Source organism: Drosophila yakuba, chromosome X (assembly GCF_016746365.2).
Source record: "Drosophila yakuba strain Tai18E2 chromosome X, Prin_Dyak_Tai18E2_2.1, whole genome shotgun sequence".
NCBI lineage: Eukaryota > Metazoa > Arthropoda > Insecta > Diptera > Drosophilidae > Drosophila > Drosophila yakuba.
The window spans coordinates 20,537,105-20,561,462 of NC_052526.2; the positions used below are offsets into that span (position 1 = coordinate 20,537,105).

General features: G+C 41.1%; 1 protein-coding gene, 1 long non-coding RNA gene and 1 pseudogene across 2 annotated transcripts; 1 reads left to right on the top strand and 2 right to left on the bottom strand.

Annotated features, from left to right (window-relative positions):
• Positions 1-2,835: 2,835 nt before the first annotated feature.
• LOC120322389 lies at positions 2,836-4,552 on the top strand. The gene is made up of 2 exons (XR_005562189.2): positions 2,836-3,539; positions 3,599-4,552. It is a non-coding gene; the product is annotated as an uncharacterized LOC120322389 (long non-coding RNA).
• Positions 4,553-5,956: 1,404 nt separating this feature from the next.
• Positions 5,957-6,719, bottom strand: LOC6526118 (E3 ubiquitin-protein ligase PPP1R11). Its single transcript, XM_002101899.4, has one exon. It carries the CDS (start codon positions 6,570-6,572, stop codon positions 6,018-6,020), a length of 555 nt encoding a protein of 184 aa, XP_002101935.1. The 5' UTR covers positions 6,573-6,719; the 3' UTR covers positions 5,957-6,017.
• A 10,823-nt stretch (positions 6,720-17,542) lies between these two features.
• The window catches only part of LOC120322388, a 30,988-nt pseudogene continuing 24,172 nt past the window's right edge, over positions 17,543-24,358 (bottom strand).

Genomic DNA, 24,358 nt, shown 5'->3' on the forward strand with positions numbered 1-24,358 from the left:
CGGCAGGGGTGGGGCGCAAAGGGGGGCGGGAAAAGCAGGCCACGTAGCAAACAAAGACATAAGCGCCTCTCGCACACACACACACACACACACTCACACACAGGGGGCATGGGCGTTGCATAGGGATTTTCCCTTATTTTTCTGGCCAGCCCAGAAAAACTTAAATCTATATTCTTCATTCAGTAACAAATTGTATTCGCAGAGAGATAATTCGGAAAAATTATAAAGTAAAAGCATATTATAGACACAAATAATAATTTCCATTAAAAAAAAGTGGTTTTAAGGACAACCTTCATTTAAATAAGCGAATTAACTTCGACTTTAAAACGCTTAACAGCGGATGTGTGATAAGCAGGGCGAGAAGTAAACGGCGAAGTCGAATTTTCCTTGAATCAAGATTTATTTGCATTTAAACAACACTTCCAATCGCGGGGCAACATCAAACGGAATAAAATCGAAATTAAGCGAAAGCGAAGCACCCAAATAGCAAAAAAGAGTGCCAGAGGCCCCAAATTCCTCTAATTTAGATGTCAATAATTTCGTTTGTATAGCACACCCCCGGCAGAAATACATGTGTGTGTGGTTTAGCCACTTTTTTGCCATTATTTTTGCACTCCCCAAACCCATTAGAAAATAAATAAAATATCAAAAAAAAAAAATGTATATAATATTGAGGGGTAGGGTGAATGTGTAGCATGTGTGCGCGATAATAATAACATCAAATTAAAATATTGTAATTCGTTTTTATGTATTCTTTTTTTGCTGCTCCTGTCTGGTTGGATTTTTTCACTGAAATACCCCGCACAAAGGAAATATATTCAGTTCGCTGCATGTGGCTTAATAATTGGTGGAATGTACTATGTAATGCAGGCGGTGGCAACTCACATTTCCAGGGTATCTTGCTGGTCGACCTGTGGTCGCACAACCAGCAGCTATCTAAGTCCTTCTCCTGCCTGCCCCATATATTTATGGCCTAATATATTATATATTTATGTGTCTGTCATTTAATAAATTCTGCTGATAATGTCATAGACATCAGCGTAAAGATGACCTCCGACCCCCGTGACTCGAACTCAGGGTGTGTATGTTTTTGGTGCCTCGCATGATTTGCTCCCATGATTTGTGTTGGTCAGAGTGGCAGAGGAGGAATGCCACGAGGAGTCAATTTTTATTGTTGTTTATTGTTATTTATTTATGTTTACGGTTTGCCCTTTTTGGCCAGCTTTGCTTGCCCCTTCTGATGCACGGGGCGTATGCGCAACTTGGGTTCGGTGGCTCTGGAGGAACTAAGTGGCTTTGGATGTGTTAATTAGGGAAACTGAATGCATACTTAGCCAATTATTTTTTTTTAACTTTTCGTGGTATAAATGCTCTTGTTAAGTAAGTTAAATATGTAGTTCAGGGCGTATGCGTAATATAACGTTAAACATTGGGAATTAATTTTATTATGCATAGTATAGGATACAAGTTTTGAAGTATTTATGAAAATGTATCAAGTATCTAGCACACATAAATTAAAAACACTTCTTGATTTTGGCAGTAACTTGCGTGTACCTTTAACAACGATAAATTGCCAAACAATTATAAGGTAAACACGCACGACTTTCTTTTTCTCCCTTCTTCAAATTTTCCCCCAACTTTTTCCTGCCATTATTTTACCGTATATGCAGCATTTTCACTGTTTTTTATTTGTTGTTCTCGTCGCTGACTCAGCTGTCGATGTTGCCCCCATCCACAGCCTCCACTTTCGACCCCATTTGCATATCACATTTACGAATTTTTTTGTGCGTTCTCAAGTGGGATTCATTTCGATACTCAAAAATTGCTCAAAAGCCTTCAAATTGTGATCCATAAATAACAGGGAAAAGTGCCAGGAAGCCCAAGTGATGGGCACAAAGGAAGAAGGCTGCTTTTGTACTTGAATCGATTGTTGGCAATGAAGTCAATTACATAAACGGCAAGGAAAAATAAGTGCGGGCGTTAAATTTGGAAATCATGAGGTAGTCAAATGATACGATGAAGAGCCTGAAATAAAAATATGAGGAATGGGTAATGAGTTTAGATGAAAGGCGGTTATTTTGTTTAGGCAAAATGAAATGAATACATCGTTTAATTTTAAGTAGATTTAAATTGATATAAGAGAAATCTAATTAAATATTCAGTAGGAGGATAGACTTTCAACGCATAATTGAATTTAAAACGCCCATTTAATTGAAATAAACGGAGAAACACGTGCTTGGCAAATATTAAAAGACGCTCAAAAAGGGGTGGCAATATAATTATATTAATTGGTGAGTGAATTAACAAGTCACAAAGAAGGCGGAAGTAAGACGGGCATAAGCCTGAGTAGGAAAGGTGACTTGGGGGAAAATCAAACACGGGGTCAGCCGCCAGTCAACACCTGTCACGCCCCCCCTGTCCAGCCCCTCGCCGAGTATTCCATTTGCCTGCCAATTTCCAACACCAGAGGGCGTCAAAGTGACGTGTCGTCTGGCTGGCTTTTCCCACTTTTCCCACTTTTCCCGATTTTTCCTCTTTTTCGGCCCCATTCGTCACTCTCCTTCCCTACTTGCCACCTTGGCTTCCTTGCATTTACCGCACCCCGCCGAGTCCCCTTTCCTTTTCGGTATGTGAAGCATTTAAAAGTCACTTAAGTGGAAATTAAAAAGAAATTATTCACTTTGCCACAAACGCATATACCCGTACCAACTCGTGCCAGTGTTTTCCCAGCTTCCTTTGCCTCAATTGCTTTTTTATTTTTTACAGATTTATATTTTTTATTTGCTCCGCTTTTATTTGCTCTGTTTGTTTGTTTGTTTGTTGTTTGCTGTAATTGTTGTGGTCTGCCTCATTATTTGTATCTGGTCAAGGGAAAGCGGTGGAAAAGCGGGTAAAAAGCGAGCCCCAAAGCAGATACCACTCCCCTCTTAAAAAATCCCAGCTCCATCCCCTTTAATTGTGGTTCATTTTCCGAGTCTTTTGAGTTTCGGGTCCTTTGGGCTTCTAGCACATTTCCTACATTTTCCTACATTTAACCACAATATTTTTGTGGAATTGCTCGCAAATTGTTTATTGCTGACCTCAAAGCTATTCGGGGATTATGGCCAACAGAAACAAGGTGTTGGCCATCATTTGCCCTATTTTCTGACCCCCAAGCTGGCTTTGGATTAATTTAAATGGCACTTAGTGAGTGATATTAGAGCAGAGTTTATGGCGCTAACTTGTTGCTCTTGTCGAAAATGGGACTACCCCGATTACATTTTATCTTTCAGTTAATTAATCGATCGTTTTAATTATGGGACTAAAAGAAAATATTAAGCTTACACTTACTTACTTGCCAATCATTTTGATGAAACACAAAATTTGAAAAATTCCCATTTCTGATTTATATACATATCTATGTACATATGTGATTTGGGAGTTCATCGGTATCTATTGAGGACAGAATATAAGCTTGCTCCTAAATTCACCAAAAGCTAAGTGCAATTCAAGCGTAAAGAGCTCCTTTATTTGTTTCATGCGTTTGCTGAAGGATATATGTATGTATGTCTTCATAATTTGTCCCCTTTTATTTCTTGCATTTGTTTCATGTTCAAAGCAACCATTTTTTGATGTCATCCGCGGCCTCATCAACTTAATCATTGAAGAAGAAGGAGCAATTTGCCTTGCACAGATCCTTCGTCCTTTCGCGCAGCGTCCTGCCTAAAACTGAAAAAGCGGAGAAAAGAGCAGAGCGCAGCACAAAAAAAAAAAAAGAAAAAGAAGGAGGGAAAATAAATAATGTGAGAAGAGGAAACATTCAGCTTCGTTGACGGCGACCCATTGACCAAGTTAAAAAGGCAAGAGCTATACGGCATACACTCGTATGGGGATATGGCCACACATGTATGAGTTATGCAAATCATATATGTATATATATATATATATATCATATATATGATATATATTTTCCTCTTGCTGCGGAGGCACTTCAAATGCGGCTTGGGGCCGCGGAATCAAGCGCCAAGAGACCTCATAAAAACGACTAACGCGACTGGCTCACACAGATACGCACTCACACTGGCGCACATATTGAGTTGTGGCTTAATGCCACACAGAGACACACACACAAGCACACCGACACACACACATAGGGGTTCAAAATTTGGCAGAAGGAGCGCAAAAACCAAAACAGAAATATTTCGCTCCACTTTTTTGTACGAGTTTTTTTTTTTTTTTTTTAATATTTTCTTCCCACAAAATTTGTGTCATGCCATGTGCTCGGGATTGCATAACCCCCTTTGCAGGAGGCCTGCAGCCCCTTTCACCACGCCCCTGTCAGCCGCAGCTTCATTTGGCAACAGAAATATTTCGCAGATTAAACAGGGAATTGAAACTAGACGAGGAGTCGGAACAGCAGCCGTAACTGTGAATTAAGTAATGTTAAATCGCCGAAATGAATTATGTAATTAAATGTGGAAGGGGTAATTCTAAAAAATAAGCTTAAAATACATCGAATAATTTCATTCAACGAGAACAGCAAGAATAAAGGCAGAAATACGAAAAAATTAAATACAATAGAAGGCTTTAAAACTGGTTCACATTGCAAGCTGAAAAATGTGTTGCAGAAAATAATTTTATTATTTTTTTTAACAATTTTTGGAAATTATTCTAGTGCACAATGGAAACTTGAATTGTAAAGATTTCTGGGTAGATCTGCATCTGATATTTCAATTTAAAATAGAGCTGCAAACGCAACTGGAATTAGGGATTAGAATGACAGGGCGACAACCACAAAGCCATCAGCACAGCAACGCTTCCATTTCCCATTTCCCATTTTCCGCCCGCCTCATCGAGTTCCACATTCGCTTCGCTGGCAACTTAAATTTTCCCCCCACTCCACACAGTGACGGAGTTCAAATAGAGTGCTGCTTTCAAGAGGGATTTCGCATGGGGGTGTGGGGATGCCATTCAAAGGGGGTTTCCCCACAAGCATCTCTGCTGCACTGCATCCACGGCAAAAAGTTCATTAATCTAGTTACAAGTTCGCGCAGACAGTTCGCATAATCAATCAATAGACACACGATGGCGCTTCCTCGGCATGGGAAAGGAAATTCTGGGGCGTAAACATGTTGAAAACCTACCGCCCCCCTCTCCCGCGCCACTGTATAGGTAGGCGTGACTGCTGGAGAGGGCGGGGCGGTGCGGGGCGGGGCGTGTGACAGTTTTTTGCGGTTTTCTGCCCGCTGAGTGACAGGAACAGGATAGCATTTTCTAAGCGGGCTTTCTTCGGCTTTCCGCTGCCTGCGAAAACTGCTAGAGAAACAGTGAAAGATGTGGCGTGAAAAAATTAATTAAGTTAGAACACTGTCCATAAAGATCAGGGAACAAGAGCACTTTCTGGACTCTTGCTCGAGATGTACATATACATACTATGTGTTTAAACGGGTTGAAATGTGAGAAACTTCAGAAGGTGTAATTGAAAATATCCTAAAAATGCCTGGATTATATCAAAACCCTTATAAATGTTATCTGTTTCCAAAAAAAACAGCAGCAGTTGCTCTACGACCAGATCAGATTTAGAACCTCTGCTGTACTTAACATATTTAAATGATCTTATCTCTTTGAGTCAAGTCCATATGTTGAGAATTATTTTCATTGAACGAGTTATTGAAAACGGACTTGTACTAAATCTCTTCTAATCGAACTGTCTGGACGTATATATGAAAGTGATTTGCCAAAAGCAATTAATACAAGCATGTAAAACAGGATAAGTGCATGTACTATTTAACAGCAAAGATTTTAAGCCTCGGGCTCGAAAGCTAAATATATTTGTTTAAAGGATCATCATTCTCAGAGATACAAAACTTTATCCATACTGTTCGCCTCGTCACCTATCTTTCGCTCTTTTGTTCCTAATTTGGAAATCGGGCACTTACACTTACGATAATACAATTTAAATCAATCTCTACAAAAGTTACTCGAAGTGGAAATTTGTATTATTTTTTTTCTTGCCTACACTGAGGATAATTAGATGTTTAAACAGTCTTCTCCTTTAAAAGATGTAAAGGGCTTTCAGTATTAACAACCGATTTCGCTTCCTCTTCGGCCGGTTTATCGTCCTTATGCTGTGCGATCTCTTCGATAGGCGTTCGATTATTCCGATTACGGCGTGTATGATGGTGATGATGACAGCAGCTGCACCCGTTTTGCTGCTCCCGCCTGCGCTGCTTTTCCAGGCGATTTCGAGCTCTCACCTCCGGATGACCGAAACAGTGTTCGCACTCGTCGTCCGTGGAGGACGAGCTCTCGCCGAAAGGATGCGGCTTTCGATAGATGCAGCAGCACTTCGATTTGCGCCGATTCAAGTGCTCGTTATCGATAACGCCAGCATGGAAGCCGACGTGACGTTCGGTCGCCACCCTCTGCTGCGACAATCGGAGGCGGAGCAGACAGGGCGTGGCCACTGGCTGCACGGAGGTTTCGCTGCTTACCGCCGAACTGAATCCGGAATCGGTTTTTAGACCCCTTCTTGGGTCTTTGGACTCCGTCTGACCATCGACCATCGATACCTCAGAGTTCGACTGATCCATATCGATGAAAATAGAACTAAACGCTTCAAAATTTAGAGGTGAAAAAATTAACCCAATTTACAGGTTTAAAAACCAAACTTTGCTCTGTTTTGTACAAAAATTTTATGGAAACAAGCTGTGTTCACCAGTATGATAATTTTAGAAGAGCCTTTGTGATCTTAACTCTTGCTTACATAACATTTTTTTAGAAAAGCAAGTTTTGCACCACCACATTTCATTTATTTTCGGATACTTGTCAGGTGCTACATGAAAATGCTATTAGTTTATTTTTAATATATTACACATTTTCCAACCTTATTATGTTCCAATCTTATTTTTAACACTATAACCCATTTATTCCTATTTTACACCAATAGCTTAACTTTTCAAGACGATACATATTTAAATTACAGCTAGTGAAATGCGAGAATCGATGGGTGTTGCGGCAGCCTGTGAGCCACCAAGTTTGCTGACCTCTTGCCTTTCGTTCCCTCTCTTTCTCCGCCTGTTCACCCGTCTCACTCTCCGCTCGTCTGCCCCTCTCTTTCTGGCTGTCTCGTCTCCAGCTTTAGCCGCAGTCATTTTGGCTGCCAAAACTTGTGCACGATTTACGTCAATTGGACAAGCGCCAGGACACGCCTTAACCCCGCAGTGCCCCCGTCCCATTTAACCCGCAGCCACCCACTTCCACTTCTACACCACTCCCCACTCCCCACTCCACGCTCTCCATTCCCGCAGAAAACAGTTTCCCAATTCCCAGAGCAGCTCCTTTGCCAGGCTCTATGTTTACCTAAAATGCAATCCTCCTTGCCCGGTGCAGTTTTGCATTTATTATTGGTGGAGTGGGTGAGAAATGGGAGGGGGTGGTTGGCGGCTTGGAAAAGCCATTTTACTTTACCACTTTTGCCTTTGAAAAGTGCACAAAAAATCCGCCCTTCCCTCATGTACATATATATGTATACATATACATATATATATATATATATATATATATATATATTTATTTTTTTTATTTACGCATGGCAAATAAATGTTGAAAATAATATGATGGCTGCTGTGCTGTGGGGTTAAGGAACTTTTTGCCAACTTCGTTTTCGTTTTCTTGGCTTTCAGTTTTCCAGTTTTCCACTAGTTTTTTTTTTTTTTGGTATTTTGTACTATTTTTTAACTTTTTTATTCTGGTGGCCTCGTGTTTTTTACTTCTTGTCTGCGTTTATCTGGCATTAGAAGCAAGAAAAATTATGTTTGCGGGCGAAAAAAGTGGGGTTTTGTCTGCTCTGCAGCAGATAATAAAAACGAAGCCGCAGCGTTTGAAAATGGGAACAGAGCCCAGGCAACGACCCTGAATGAAAAATTATGCTCAATGCTGTTTGAATAGTTACGCCTTCCCCGCCCTCCCTGCGGAAAGAAGGCGTGGCCTGAGGTTCAAGTGCAACGCACAGAGGGAAATCGAGGTGAAGAGAGTTTCCATTTTGTTGTTTGCCACTAAAATGTGGCTCTAATTGATTGAGTGATTGAGTTACTTCTTTTTTTGTGTTGCACCGTTTTTTGACTAGAATAATTTGTTGCTTTAGTGTTACAAAGTTGCCAATTGCTTACTATTTGCTTATATTTTGCCATTAAACATAACATACAAACTAACGAGACACATAATGCACGCGCTTTAACTTTAAGACATTTTAATTACAAATAAGCTTTAAGCAGTTTGTTGGCTAAAATGTATTTTTCACTCATATTTGACACCTTCAATCTTGAAGCTTAAACATTTACACCCATATCCCTAACCGTTTGTGGGGCGTGGGAGTTTTACTGATGGCACTTGTCGCGACACCCAGTTGGGGAATCACCTAAAACTATTTGCAGACCATTGGACTAAACACTTGGCGGCTGCTCTTCACGCACTTAACGGTCAAATAAAAGTTGCCGGTGGGCGGCAAGGCGGAAAAGCGGGAAAAGCAGGAAAAGCAGGAAAAGGTGGAATGGCGGGGGCGTTATTTCCAAGGAAACCCAAATCCTCGAGCGCCTGTGGCCATAACTTTCTTTCTGTGAGCCATTGAAATGAAATCTAAAATTCATTACGCATTTTATGCGTCAAAAGGAGATTGGGGATTGGGATTGGGTCTGGAGGAGGAGCGGAGAAGCGGAGGAGCGGAGGAGGGCAGGAGGGTAGTGGAGCAGTAGCTGGGTGGCACATAATGAGGCGCGTGTCTGGTCTGAACCTGCCCCATGCCACAAATGGCATTTATGTCCCAATGGAGACACGCACAAAATGCGACGACAGCAACGCCTTCGACTGTCTCCTGTTTTGCTCGCCTTTCCTCCGGATTTTCCTGCACGCCCATCTGCGCGAGAAATTTACCCGCCGGAATTGTAAGCTCAAGCGTCCGTGTCTCCTTTGTCGCTGGTGTGGTTGTCTTTGGGGAATAAGATGAATTACATGCTACTTCAGGCAGCCTCCTGCTCCTGCTCCTGCTCCTTTGAAAGTCCCTATCGCCGCTCGGCACTCTTCTGCCTCCGCATGCAAAATCATGCAGATAACGCACAAAAAGGTACCAGAAACTAAATCCCCAAGCGCATAGTTTCGCAGCAGGAAGTCCTTCTAAAAACAGTGGAGCTTGGGCTCTAAGAAATATGAGAAAAAAACAAAAAACCTCAGAAAATAAAGGAGAGGAGACGTGAAGAATTGCGAATGGGAAACTCAGAGGTACAATAAGAAAAGACTAAAAAAGATGCTTGCTTAATATATTTGTACAAAAACGTGTCTTTTCCAGAAATTTTAGTTTGTCTATGAAATATACGATGACCCTTGTTTAGTGAAGAAATGCAATTAACATTGAGCTGAACTTAAAAGTCTAAATCTGTGACTTCAAACGCCATTCTTTAAAGACTGTGCCCAATATCATCTAAGCTAGCAGAAGAATAATGTTTCTAAAAGATATGCGACAGTAACACAATTTGCAGGCCAAGTTCCTCCGCTGAAACCGATCCATCCAGCTGCTACCCCATGCTATTCGAAATTTATGAAAATTTCCATTTAACAATTTCCGCCTTGCATCGAAAGCAGTGTGCCGGTAAAAAGGAAGACAGAGAGCGAAATCAACCGCACGGAAATCATGTCTACGCATCATTCTTTGTGCTATTACTCTACTAGTCGACTCCCCTTTTCCGCACCATAGTGTATTTCTTTTTCTTTTTGGGTTTTCCTCCTGTATTGTATTTGCTTTCGTTGTGTGTGTGTGTGTGTGTGTGTGTGTGATTTTGCGAGGCTGTGTGGAAATGTGTGATAAGCAGTTTCCGCTGGGGAATAGACCACACACATATATATAGTGGCTATACTCGTATATACATATGTACATATATGTATGTGGCGTGGTGTGCGAAGATAGTTCTATGAATGCCTCGGCTGCGTCCTTTTTCTTATTATTGGCGTCAAACTGTCCAGCACGACATGCCCACATATAGAAAAACATTTCATTTTCTGACCAATTTTAAATATTTTACGTATTGTACAAAATATATGTTTTTTTTTAAAGATGACTTATTTAAATTGATCCCATCTGTAAATTGTGGCCATGCTAATTAGCAAGGTATTTTATTCAACTCCCCAAAACAAAAAACCTGACAATATACCCAATTGAATATTACTCAAGAGATTAATCCTAGTTTGATTAAATTTCACTATAAAAACGGAATTAGGCGGGTATTTTTTTCAAGTGCAGGAATGGCAAAAACATTTTTTCCGTAGGCCAACAAAAAAGAAAGCAAGGATTTGGAATTGAGGCACATTTCATAGTTAAGGCGAGAAGGGGAAGGGGAAGCGGAAGCTGTGGCTACTAATGCAAATATAATGGCAAATGTTTCGGAAATATATTTCACAGATAAAATTGATAAAGAAGACGCCGCCGCCCTTAATCTACCCTCAGAAAATCTATTGTAACGGCGGCGGCAGGCGGAAAACTATTTGCTCGCATTTTGCCACACTTTTCTTTTCTCTATTATCCAACATCCACAAATGATGGCCACAAAAAAGGAAAACATCTGAAAGCCGAAAGCCTACTCCTCACTTGGGATTCCCAAAGTCTTTTGTATGCTGCTGCCTCTACTGCCATTGGTTTCTTATCTACCAATCTATAACTCTCATCACCTTAAAGTACTGCTCAGACAGGCAAAATCTGTTTTTAAATTTTAAATGTGAAAAGAAACGCAATCTTTTGAAAAACAAATTTTTATTTTATTTATTTTACTTACTGAAAACAGCTGGTCACTATGTTGCCAAACGTAATTGGACCAATCACATAGCTGAAAGTCACTTCTAAAACTTAAAAAAACTTAAATAAATTCCACACCTTCCTAAGCTTAACAAATTGCATATTCTGCTTTCCAAGTAAACAGAGTGAGACATCGTTGAGACTTCAGTTGCCCCTTGACCATTTACATTTGCCGCCACTTTATCTCACTTTCAACATCTTCATTCGACTTCGCAAGCTCACTTCCCACTTCGCCACTTATTTTTACCCTCCACAATAAATGTCAATTTTGCACTGCTCTCAATCAAATAAGTTTGCTCTTGCTGTTGAAAGTTCAGTTCAGACATCCTTTCGCCCGTTGAGATCCTTTCAATTTCTTTTATTTGTCCGAGCTTAAGCTCCAGCTAATTTCTGTCTCTGTCTCTTTCTCCACCTCCACCTCCACGTCCACCTCCACGTCCACTTCCACTTGCGCCTCCTTTCTCCTTTCTTGGCTCACTCAAACTATTTTTATGATTCTTGAGCTTAAGTAATCGAAATAAATAAAACGGAATCTGTGTCACAGATTTTCTGCCATCTGGCCGAACAAAATGTAAACAAAATAAATAAAAGAATGGGAACGGGAACGGGAATGGGAATGGGAACAAGAACGAGGACGAGATGAAGCCGTTGACAATGGTATTCCCTATGGACTGGGAGCTCGTTGGGCTGCATCCAACCATTTGTCAGTTTCCCTTAGTGGAGCAAAGAAAAAATCTAATATAAATTCCATTACAATTATATAAATTTCACTTAAGTTTGCAATAATTTGAAAGCCTGACTTGCGACAGAAACGAGTTGAGCGAGGGAGTACTGTACTGAGCAGCAAACAGCAGGCAGCAGGCAACAAAAAAAGGGGGGAATAGGAAAACGGTGAGGGACAGCTAAAGAAATGCATCATAAATTTTCATGTTGCTCTCGCGATTTTCCATTGTGCTTCACTGGAGAGTGGCGAGCAATGGACATAAAAAGCCAAGCCCAAGACAGCGGCAACTTTCAACTGGAGTAGCAGTAACTGGAGCTGATGCCTAGTAGTACACAGGTAGAAACTATTAAACTATTAAAATAAAAACAGTTTGAATTGTGCCCTGGCCCTTTCTCACATCAATATTATAAATTATTATAAATTATAAATTTAATATCTGTTGGGATTCGGAATATGTTGGACATCTGGTCACACATCCTATCAAAGTGAAACTCTGGTTTGAATGTATACCTCCAACGATTTCCAAAAATGATGGTTAGATTTTCGTACTTTCGCGCAGTGCACTCATTGGTGCTCTAGTGCCGAGGCAGCAATTCTGTGTCCAGCCATAAAGCAGCAAACACAAAAAATGGGGGAAAATGCAATACAATTTCATTTTATGCAAGAAACAACGCTGGCGGAAAGCAGGAGGAAAAGCTCGCTTTTTGGTGAAAAATTGTAAATTCCCATTAGAATTGCGCCGGCGGTGCGGGGAAAACGCATCATGAAGGAAGCAAGAAAGTAAGCCGAGGAAATGAAATGAAACCAAAAATAAAAAATACAAAATACAAAATAAAAAGAGAAGCGGCCTCTGTGGAGATGGAAGAGGGTAAGTAGGTAAGTGTGTGGTATGTTACATGCATAAATAAATAACCAAAAAATTGCTAGAGGCAGCAGCAAATAATGTGGGAAATAAAAATAATTTAACTTGAAGGAGCAAAAATGTAACAAGGATTTTTTGGAAGGCCCTAAAAGAGTGCTGGATGTAGAAGAACAGTTATCCATAGGAAAAAGATGGTTAAAGGGTAAAGGCATTAACCAAATCCACAAAATTTGCAATAATGTGAGCACTTGGTGCCTTTGCTGCCAATTGTTTTCAATATATTGAAGTCGCTATTGCAAATATATATTTATAAGTTGATAGTACTGACACAAATATTATATTATAATTATTATTATACATATTATAAAATAATAGTGCATACAAAGTTATGGTTACATGTTCATATAAGGTGATGAAATTTAATAAACACTGATCTCGTAGTCTTTCTACACTTTAACCATTCATTCTGAAAGTTATGGGCAAGACCATTTTAGAGTGTATTTTACTTTGGTTTGTTATTTTCAGCTGTTTTAGTTTTTCCCTTCTTTTTTTACACATGTCCCACTGTGCGTCCAGGCAAAAGGCGGCGAGTTCAAAATGCACCTGGCAAAGTGCCTCCGCTGAGCTTAAAAGAAATGACTTCTTGTTCCGCCTGCAGTTACCCCTCTTCCAGCTTTTCTCGCCATATTTCACGAGTTCCCTTTTTTTCCTTATAAATGTTTTTTTTCTATTTTCTTAGGTGTTTTCTTCATTCTGCTTCTTTTTTTTTTTGTTTTTTTGGTGCAAACGAAGTTTACGCGTGCTGATGCAGATAATGACAGTGAGGCAGTCAGAGAAGAGGGGAAAAGTGTGGATGTGGATGCGAATCTGGATCTGGATCCATGGAGATGGTCGGACGTTGTCTGTCTTTTGGAAAATTCTTACCTATTAGGAGCACATACACGGGCGAGGACTTCCTGCACCTGTCCCTTGGAACTTCTCCGGGCACCGAGCAATTAGAGAGAAAGCATCGGCAGGATAAGGATAAGGATAAGGATAGCGAAACCAGGCTAAAAGGAAAAGGTCTAACGACCTGAAATCTTTTCTCAGCTCCATCTTCAGGCCATAATTGCTTGGCAAGTTAATAAGTGGCAAGTCAAAAAGCTTATCCCCTGGACCCAGAACCCCCCTCGCACTTATTTTTTCCCATTTCCCCAAAGAACCGCCACACACACCACACACACACACACACACACACACACACACACCCATACACATGCACACTCGAGTGGCAAGTTGCATTCCATTGCAGCTAAGAGCCAGGAAAATGCTCGGCTTTTTGCTACAGCTCAGGCATTTTAATTAGCGCATTACCAACGAAAGGCGACGGGCGGTAAGGCGGTAAGGCGGTAAGGCGAACCTCTCGACAATCGACAAACCCAGCTCTCGACACCAATTTTTTTATGGCCAGATGTATGTACGATACGGAAACACAGGGCACAGTGCGTTGCAGAATTTCACAACTAGGAATTCGAGAGCAGACAAGCTTTCCTCAAGATTTAAAACCAACTAAACGCCTTCAGCCTTTAGTAAAATTCTTTTTTTATCTATATATATTTGTACAATATAACATTCTTATCGGCTTTATCTGTAAATAAGGTTTTTTATGATATACATATGTAAATGAATTGTTTAATAGTTTGTGAGTACTTCTAGCTTTTCCCAAGCGTTTTTTCACTGTCAACACTGTCAAACTCCCTCACCGTTCTGCATTACAAAACCAATCCCCATCAAACTGAAAGTTGATGGGAAATAAGGAAAGCAAGACTCCTAATTCGAAGTCAACTTCCCAATCAATGTTCGCAGGGGCGATAAAAGAATGCTGTTGCAGTTTTTCACGGGGCAAACTTCCTGCAGATCGAGTCCTTGGACCATGTCCAATAAGGAGCAGAAAAAAGTGTCCTTTTGTCAGGTGTCGCACAGTCCACCGGGTGCCGGAGTATAAATGATGTTGCAACTGCCACTTGGGGCGCTCAAAAAGGTGGAATAATATTGAGGATTTGCCTTCTCGCCTGCAAATCAATTTCAATTCCACTTTCTTATTTAACATTTTGATTAATGCAAGCAGCAGTCAAATATGCAAAGTTTGCGGACAGTTTTTCCTGCACTTTTTTTTCTTTGCAATTTTTTCGCACTTTTCCTCGCTTTTCCCTCGACAATGGCGGCCACTTGACACATGCTTAAGCACACACCCATTCGCACTCGAGTAGGTAGGGACATGCGGATAAGGCGTTGCCACATCTGCTCCCGTTTGCCGTTTGGCTTTTTGCAAAGCCAAATGTTGTCAAATAATATTTACCCAGCCACACACACAGGGGAAATATCCTGCATATTGCATATTGCACACTCGTTTGTGTGGCCAAAGAGCTTCGCTTGGGATATAAGTTCAGAGTGTTGCAAGTCCGTAGAACTGAAAATATTAGTGAAAAATCCAGAAACCATCAAGGAAAAATGAGACCGAAGCTGTTGAAAGGGTTTACAGATATAATCATCTCCTATATCCTACATGCTTACTTTAACATCGTTTTTAAGTCTTAGGCCTCTAACGGTTTGCTGTCTAACTTTTAAAACCTTTTTCCGACCCTATAATGTATATTGCAGCTACGGCTTTTGTCCGTCCGTTGTCCGCCCATCTGTCCGTATGGCCGTGGAAACATTACAAACAATGAGAAAAAGTGTTTTATGGCGCTTATGCAGTGCAAATTGGTTTAAAACTATTGCAAAGCGTTTAAATTAAAATTACTTTTAATTGCCAATACTTATTTATATGCCGAATAATAATTCTTTTAAATAATTTCCAAATCTTAGGTAGTCATCGTTAACTTGTTTAATTAATGTGCTGGCCCAGCAGCCATTGAAATTGTACACATTTTGTCCACCTAACTATGTAAAATTATATATATATTTATATATATATAAGAGTGTTTGTATGCTTCTCTGGATTCCTGGGGGAATTAGCATCTTACCCCGTTCAAGAGGGCCGGCGACCCCCGTGGAGTGGCAAGTTTCGAATTACACGCCTCGTCAGTCCGTCCGGGGGAAAACTTAACGAAAATAAATAGAATATATATAAGGGACATTGGAGCGTAACAGTTTTCGCCGGCAAGAGGAAAAGCGGCGACATGTTCAATCTGTCCAAGTCACGGCGTCTGCGTCCGTCCCTTCCAATCTGAACTTTATCGGCAATAATTCTCAACTGTCCGTTTATGTCTCCATTTTCCCTGTTCCCCGAAAAGTATATATATCTATATATATCTATATATATTTGTATTTAATATCGGGAGACAGACAAACAATCATATCGGGCTATTTACCGGCAGCCAGCCAGAAACCAGAACCAGAAACCAGAACCAGAACCGTAAAAGATACAATTCATAAAGCCGAAAGACAAAAGTTAGACAAAACACTTTGGCAAAGAGACGTGGTGGAAAAGCGTTTTATAGATAGCCAAATCGGGCAACACCCACATACATGTCCTGGTGGTAAGGAAAACTTTTGTGTTGGTCCTTTGTTGTTTGTATTTTGTTTAGATGGCATAAATTAGATACGTGCCCGCCCAAGTCCAGGACATCGGGACATCCCGCCAAATCCTTCTCTTTCCTCGATTGTTTGAGCTTTAAACAAACAAAGGCGGCGATGGAAGGGATAAATGGGGTTGTGCTGGGATGTGATGGGATGGTATGGGATGGACTATGCTGGGCGGTGGGATACACGGTGTCACAGATTATGTCCTGCTGGTCCTTCGGTCATCATAACAGTGCGCCATCATATATTTGCCCTCAACTTGGCGGCCGGCAAAAACTGCAAATTGCAGTTTGGACTGGCCAAACAATTTTCTGATTAATTTCAAGTTTTGTGTAAACTGTTGAAACATTCCAAACTGATGATGATCATTATGATGATGATGATGATGATGATGATGATGGTGGTGATGATGGCCATGATGCTGATGCTGATGCCCTTTTATGTGTTCCCCGAAAATTGTGCTTTCCTCGGCTTTCCCGATTTTCCGTTGGCCTTTTTGCGCCGACAGCCAAATGAAAAGTTTTCCCCTCTTCACTGAATGGCTGAGCAAACTGCGAGCGAGGGAGCAAGATCTAAATAAATAATTAGTTCGCATTTATTTCATTAGACAAACCGGAATCCCGAGCCAAAAACTTTTGCGGATAACTAAAGCCCCTAAATGGGTGCCAAGAAAATGACTTTGGAAACATGTGTGCTTAAATGTCCCACTCCCGTAATTTGTCTTAAAAACTCCGCTTTTCCACTAGCGTATTTGTTACTTGAATTCGACAGAGCGTTGGAAAAGTCTCTGTTTTTCCAGTAAGCTTCTTTCACCGCGAAATTGCAATCCCTGTTAGGGATTAAGGGAAAGCGAACATCTTTCATGACATACTCGTACATTTTGGTATAGAGAGCTTAAGAAATGTACTAGTACTCATAATTCCATGGTTTTCAGCTTACTAATTGAATTGAATTGATATTGGTTTTTCTCATATTGAGCTCATCAAACCTCTGCTGACTTGAGGAATTTGCAAGTCACCTTAACTCTTCATTATCTCATCATCTAATTAATCCGCTTTAATCTCCTTCAATTATCCTTTTTGATCATCTGGCATTCAAAGGAAATCCCATGCTCACTGCTCTGGTTTTATTTTGCCTCATTTTCCATTTGACAAATGCCACGCCCCTCTGCCTCTACCTCTGCCTCTGCCTTTTCCATACCCAGTTCGTTCCCACTGATGAAACTTTCAATTAGCGCCAAGTGTAAAATGGAGCAGCGGTGGCATCATTTTCATCAAATTACCAGTGACACCAACACAACCGATTCCCTGGCGCCCTTCCCCTCCCCCTCCCTCTCCCCCTCCACCCATGAGCTCCCTCTGGGCGGATGCCACGCCCCCAGCACTTCCTCTCTCCGCCCCCTCAGCGTGTTCATCTTTCCGTTGCCACGGTTTTAGCCATTTTCATTTCTGGTCGACGATGACACAAAATGTCGGTCACTTGCGGCTTACCCCAAACCATCCACTTGCCACGCCCCCTCCACCTCCTCCACCTTCTTTTCCAAAGCCCCTGCAACCGGTCTTAGCCCCTCCCTTCCCCTTTCCCCATCACTTGCCCCGCACTTCAGTGTGCTCAATTTGTAGAATGCTGCAAATAGCCAGGAAAATTACCTCATGCGCATTTTCTTATTACAGAAATGTGCATAAGAAAATGGACGTAATGAAAAAATCTGAATAACAACAACAAGAAACCAGTGGGTGGTGGGTGGTGGTTTGTGGGCTGTGGGTGGTCGGAGGTGGAAAAGGGAATGGTGGCGGAAAACGCAGTGAGGGAAAATAGTCGAAGTGAAAAATACCTGTTGGGAATTCAACGGAAATGAAACAATTTATTTTGAAATATTCAAATGAAATTAATGGGATTTTCCGAGAGAGAGAATATAAAACAATTAGTTATGCATTAAAAGCAGAAATGCAAAAAAGTAACGTACAAAATAAATCATATTCCCAATAATTCGATAAATATTAAATACAGAAGTCAATTGAAATTTGTCTTTTCGTGTTACTGAAAATAATAAATAAACATTTTAAATTGGAAAAATCCTTAAATTAAAAATGCGAATAGAATGGGCAAATAGGCAAATGTTTAAAGATAAAAACAAGTACTGAAATCAGAAAGATGCATTAAAAAAAAAACAACGAAAAATAAACTAATGGAAACCTTGTTTAAAGCGAATAGAAAAGGAATGGTGATCAAATATTCACTGAAAAAGTGAAGCCGAGCAAAAAATGCGAATAATCGGGAAATGCAATGGAATGGAACAGAGGAAAAGTCACCTGCCTGCATTGCATTTTCATTTTCCACGCTTTATTTTTTTTTTTTTTTGCATTCCCCCCTCGGGAACAACGGGCTGCAAATTGAAAATACCAAGGCGTAAAAAACAGGACAACAAAATGGGGAATCTGGAGACAAGGAACAAACGGAATGCAAATGACGCAAAAATGGAAATGGATGGAAATTGAAAACCTGAGGGCAACGTGGCCAGCGAAGGGGTGGTGGGGGGGGGGCAAAATGAAAAATAATTAGCGCAATTAATGACCACGTAATTAGCGCTTCAAATCTAGCCTTCTCCCTCGCTCTGTGCGCTCTGTGCGCTCCGCATCTTGCCGTCCTTTTCGGCCGCAATGTGTGCAGTGGCACGTAAAGTGTAACCCACACCTCCCCACCCCCCCCCACCATTTTCCACCCACTTTCCCCCCCGGGACTCGCATCAGGACCCCCTGCACCGCCACCTTCATTAATAGTTCGCTGTGGCTACGTTTGATAACTCTATCGCGGTCCGGTTGCCACTGATTTTCCTTTTTCCCACTTTTCCCACTTTTCCGACTTTTCCATTTGCCCACAGAGAGGGAGAGATTGGGAGCAGGAGTGAAGAAGAGTGGTTGCAAGTGGAAAGCAGATCCCAACGACACGCTAATGAATGCACGATGGCCCCGTTTCATTTTCCAAAAGGGGTTTCCATCGGAAATGCAACTCTGTCATGGCATTTCTTCATCAGCATTTGAGGTTAGCGGAAAATCCGCGCAGATCAGCGGGGAAAAGCGTGCAAATGGACGGCGGCTAATTAAAAATGGCCTTTGATTAGGCCAAAATTTTAAATTAACATTAGTGCGCGCCAGAAAGCGCCGTTTTAGCCAATTGCCATTCATATGGCTTTCTGGGATATTGGGCAGCTTTGTCAGGCTAAAAGTTAAATGATTTTCAAAAGATTAATCTATTGCTTAAGAAAATGTATAATTTGTTTTTGTATCGTTAAAAACATATATGCAAAAATATTCTGGTAAAAATAGTTGTGTAAGCAACTCCTAAGAAAATTCCAAGTAATCGCAACTTTTTACACAGCGCAAATGCCCCCGATTGCCTGGCTTTCGAACAACTCAAAAATTCATTGTCTACACATGGTGCCCAGGATCTCTTGCCACAGGACCTCCAGGGAAAGTGGGTAGGTGGTGGACGGGGGACGGGGAGGGGTAGGGAAACGTCCTTTTGCTGGTTGGCGAATGAAAAACGAAAAACTGTCATCATGTGACGGGAATCAATCTAAAGTCATTTTATAACCCGAAAAGTCATAAATCTAACTTTAATGTTTTAAACGTGACTGCGGCACGAGGTTCCCGGACCACGCCCACACCGCCCACACCGCCCTTGCCGCCCACATTGCCTACATATGTAACGATGTGCGCGACAGAGAGGGAAACATCTCCGGCATTGAAATTGGAAAAGTAAAACAAGCAAATGAATGTATTTCCGTTTGGGATTTTTCACTTTCCGGCTTTCGAGAAGGAAGTCGAGGAAAAGCTGTGACGTTGTGGGCGGTATGGGCGGTGTTTTTCGCAGTCGCCAATGGGGGCGTGTCCATGGAGTGGGGAAAACACTATAAATGACAAAACGAATTCAGGGAGAAGTCGTCGAGCTGAGACAGGAAAATAGATAGAAAATTTTATTAAATGGGCATCAAAACTATTTGGCGTGTCCTGCTCAAGGGGCGTGCAAGGGATCCTGGCTCCTGGCTCCTGGCAAAGCAGGAGGATTGCCTAACTGTGCGAAGGGAGGCGGCTGGGGGGGGGGGAAATCCCCCTAGCTTAATTCATGGGCCAAATGGCGTAGCATACTTACGTGCGCCACACATAAAATTCAAGCACCGCATGCGGTCAACGAAGGTGAACAGCAGAGGGAGAGGGCCATACACGGATGGAAAGAGACGGAAAGAGACAGTGCGGGATGCCTGGGCAATGTGTGACAGGATTAATTAAGTGGCGGCAATGGAATCGTGTCCATAACGAATTGTGAGATTAATATGGCCAGCCAAAGAAGAATGGGCAGAACTGCAGGAGATTACCCCTTAAAGAGCACAGATCTTAAAGATTTCCTTGACTCAGAGAAAAGTTAACTTACTAGATAAAACGTACTAAGATGGTCAGAAAAAATAATTCCATATGAGCGGAATCGTGCAAGCATTAAGATTAGCAAGCATTTTACAGATATTTTAAAGCCTTGATTTTGGAAATAAGCATCCAAGGCTCTCAAACTTCCGTAAACACTAAAAACCTGCATAAAAAATCTTAAATTGTGGTCAAAGTGATGGTAGGTTTATCTTCTTTATGGTGTTTATCGCAAATTAACTATCGCTTGAAATAATCCGCTTTATTGTGTGTAGAAATCGTTTATGCAATGCGAGTGTCCTTTTACTGCCCATAATTTCGAGGATAAAAAATTGCACTCACTCTGCGAACTCTCTTCTGTGCAAATTGCGTAGCGATTGTATAACGTTTTGGCCAAAAAACCAAATCGAATATGCCCATTTTGGCCAAATCCAATGGCCATCAAAGTATAATAACCAACAAACCGAAATCACATTTACAGATATAGATTTTTACCGAAATTTATCGCCCTCGGGGGGGGACCGGAATATATATTCTTTCCAGTGTGTGTGCTCATGTGTGTGTAATTTAATCAATAAGAAAATCGTCTTTTCACTTACATACACATCATTACATTTGGGCGCATAAATTGATGATGCTCCGGGGGGAAATTTACGTGGGCTTACCTGGAAAAGTCGAAGGGAAATGGGGAAAAGTTTGTAAAATTTAGCAAGCAATTTGCGGCATAAAATGGTACGTTTATTAAAGATTTTAAGGATTTTCTCTAAACGGTATAAACCAAAGACGTTATTTTTTAAGTATAATACCCATAAAAGACAATATTGCATACCCTAATAACCTAAATATTATTGTGAAGATAGAGTTATCAGATAGAGTTATCAAGCATCCTTTGCCAATTTTTCACTTTTCCACTATTTTGCTTACTGTATTTTCTAAGCACGACTTGGTCTGAGGAATGTCCAACCGACAACCACCTTACACTCCCGAAACCCACTGTACACGTGCATATTCGTATCTCATTTTAAATTCAATTTGCGGTCGAGTGTGAGATTTTTGCCATTGTGCCGAGATGGACGCACGTGCGACAATTGTTTGAGCTGTTTAATCACAGTGCGGTTGGATTTACCCGGTTCAGTTCGGTGCGAATCGGTTGGGGTTTTGGGTTTTGTGTTTGGGGTTTTGGGTTTGGGGTTTTGATGCCGGCCCGGCTTTCGGGTCATATTTAATTCATTTTATTATTATGGTTATGGTCCTTGTTGCGGGATTGTCGAGAAGGAAATGGTTATGGTTATTGGACCAGAGTTCGGGGGCGGAAACTAAGCACAATTTATAATGTTGGCGAGAATTTTCCAATTTAACAAACAATTCAATTAATGCAAATTACAATAGGAATCGGCACTAATGAATATTTTATGGCGAAACAAATTTCATTTTCATACATATAACACGGACATCGCAGCAGCTGGGCATCGATTGTAAATTGTTTACACACCGCGGGGCCCATAAAATGATGAAATCAACTCCGCCCCATTCGAAACCTAACGCATATAATTGCCACAAATGTTGCGACGACAACAAAAACCCACAAAATGGCTGAAACTATACACTCCCAGTGCTATACGCTAGCTGCGCTTCTCGAGGTCCTTCCAGACAATGGAAATTGCTAAATGAGAAATGGCCAAGGAATCGCCTACAAAATGCTAATTGTCCTGGCTGCCTGGGTGACAATGGCCCCATGAGCTGGGAGAATGCGAAATAATTAAGCATATTCACATCACTGCAAATCATCTTGACATTACAATTTGACAATTATTTTCGAGATAGAAAATTTACAACTTTCAAACGTGAGTTTTATACTATTTAGTTTCTGCTTGGAAGAACGCTTTTCTGAAGTGCTCAATATTTGGGTTCAATCTTCATTAGCTTTCTAGGTTTCATAGTTCCCCGGAACAGAGGGACATGGCCACATTGACTCAAGAATATAAATATTTCATGCCTACTTCTTATAGAACCTAATATATCCTTCTACTCTCGTGTAGCGTGTAGAAAAATCTATCATTTTCAATTCGTGAGATACACCAATGATTCAGTAGTAGATCAGTTACATATTAAATGAAAAATATGCTATTTTTGTATGTTCTATACAACATATTCATCCCCTTAACAAAAATAAGTCGTGTGAACGTAAATTATGTGAAGCAAAATGTAAAGTTTGCTAGATAAATATAAATAATACTGTTTCTTAGCACATACGAATCTGTTCTAAGTTGGTTTTCTGTTGATATATTTTTATCCAATTCGACCGTAGTGCCGCATTGTCCTGAAGTCTTAATTATTCCTTTTATTTATATATTTGATATTTATTTGCTTATTGGCGCCCCAAATGCCTGCTGCATTCCTTGCTCTTCTGCTCCAATAAATAAATAAATACTCACAAAAAACAATGAGAAGTGATGGTTGTTCATAAGCTCGAAATGATTACGGTGGAGTTTCCACTGTACTCGAGACTTTCGCCATTTTTGGGCTTCGATTGTGTGCGGCATTCCTTGTTTTCCAGCCTGCTTGCCTCATTGTTGCAAGTTTCTGCTGTTGCGAGTTGCTGCTGGCTGCTAGGCTGCTGATGTTGCTGCTGTTGCTGCTGTTGCTGCTGTTGCTGCTGTTGCTGCTGTTGCTGCTGTTGCTGCTGTTGCTGCTGTTGCTGCTGTGCTGCTGGGCTTTATGAAAACAGTTTCTCAATTATGCCGCCCGAATGGCTTCGTATTTGGTGTTGCTGCTGCTGCTGCAGTAGCTGCTGCTTCTTCAGTTGCTGCTGCTGCTGCTGTTTCTGTTTTCCGAATTTTCTTAATGTTGCTGCTGTTGTCGTTGTTGTTGCTGCCGTGGATGTTGCTCCTTTAGTTGCTGCTGCCTTTGTTGTCATTGCTTTTTGCACTGGCTTCCCCCTTTTTTTCTTTTTGTTTTTTGTTATTTGCTGGCCCGTTTCGTTTTCGTACCAACTTTGCCAATTTGGAAGTCGTTTGGAGTTTCGGGAGCGGCCAAAGGGGTCGTGCAGGGGCGTGGAATAGGGGGGAGTTGATGGGGGGCACAGTGGCTTGTTGTTGTCGTCATAACGTTTATTAATAAGTTTTTCGGCCGGCTCAGTTGTTGCCATGCTGATTGTTGCTCCTGCTGTGTGTTTTCTCCTTGATTTCCCATTTTTTCGATACTTTACTCGCTGGTGCTGGGGATGGGGTCATAGGTCATAGCATGACTTGTCAGGAAAATGGGCAAAAATAAATAAGAAAAACCAGAATAAGCAGACAGAGAGAGCGAGCGAGAGAGAGAGAGAGAGATAGAGTGATAGGGAATTAGAGCAAAGTGCACTTTTTGATGACTTTTGATTTGTTTTACGATTCAGCCTCGGCTATGAATATTTATTGTCGTGCCGGGCGTCCATTTTCCGCTTTTCCGTCTTTTCCGTCTTTGCCGCTGCTGTCTTTAAAATGCACGAAATATGTTTGCATGGCAACAACTTTTTAATTGATGTTTATTTAACGTTCAGCATAATTAACTTGTGCTCGAGCATAATATTTAAGGGATCGTAAACGAGCATTATACGAGCCATTAAATTGAATTTGTAAACGCTCAACTGCTGCTCCTACATTCATATAAACATATATATCTATGTATATAGCTCCTTATAGATTTGCAAGGAATTTTATGCCAAGTCCTGTGATTTTCGTGGCTTTAAACAATGCCATAAACGTGGCCGAAAGATCGCATTAACACTGCCACAAGCGCTGTGTTTCCCCCACCCCCCCACTCCCCTCCCCCCAATTTCCACACACTTTTCCGTGACAGCCCCATCTAGTTTCGTCTCCAGTTCTGGTATTTGCCTTTACGACTTTGGCTCATAAAAACCAGTGAGAGTCGCTGGCGAAAAAAAAATCAGCGAAGGAAATGTCGTGAAGGAAAATAGAATTATGTGCGCCTGA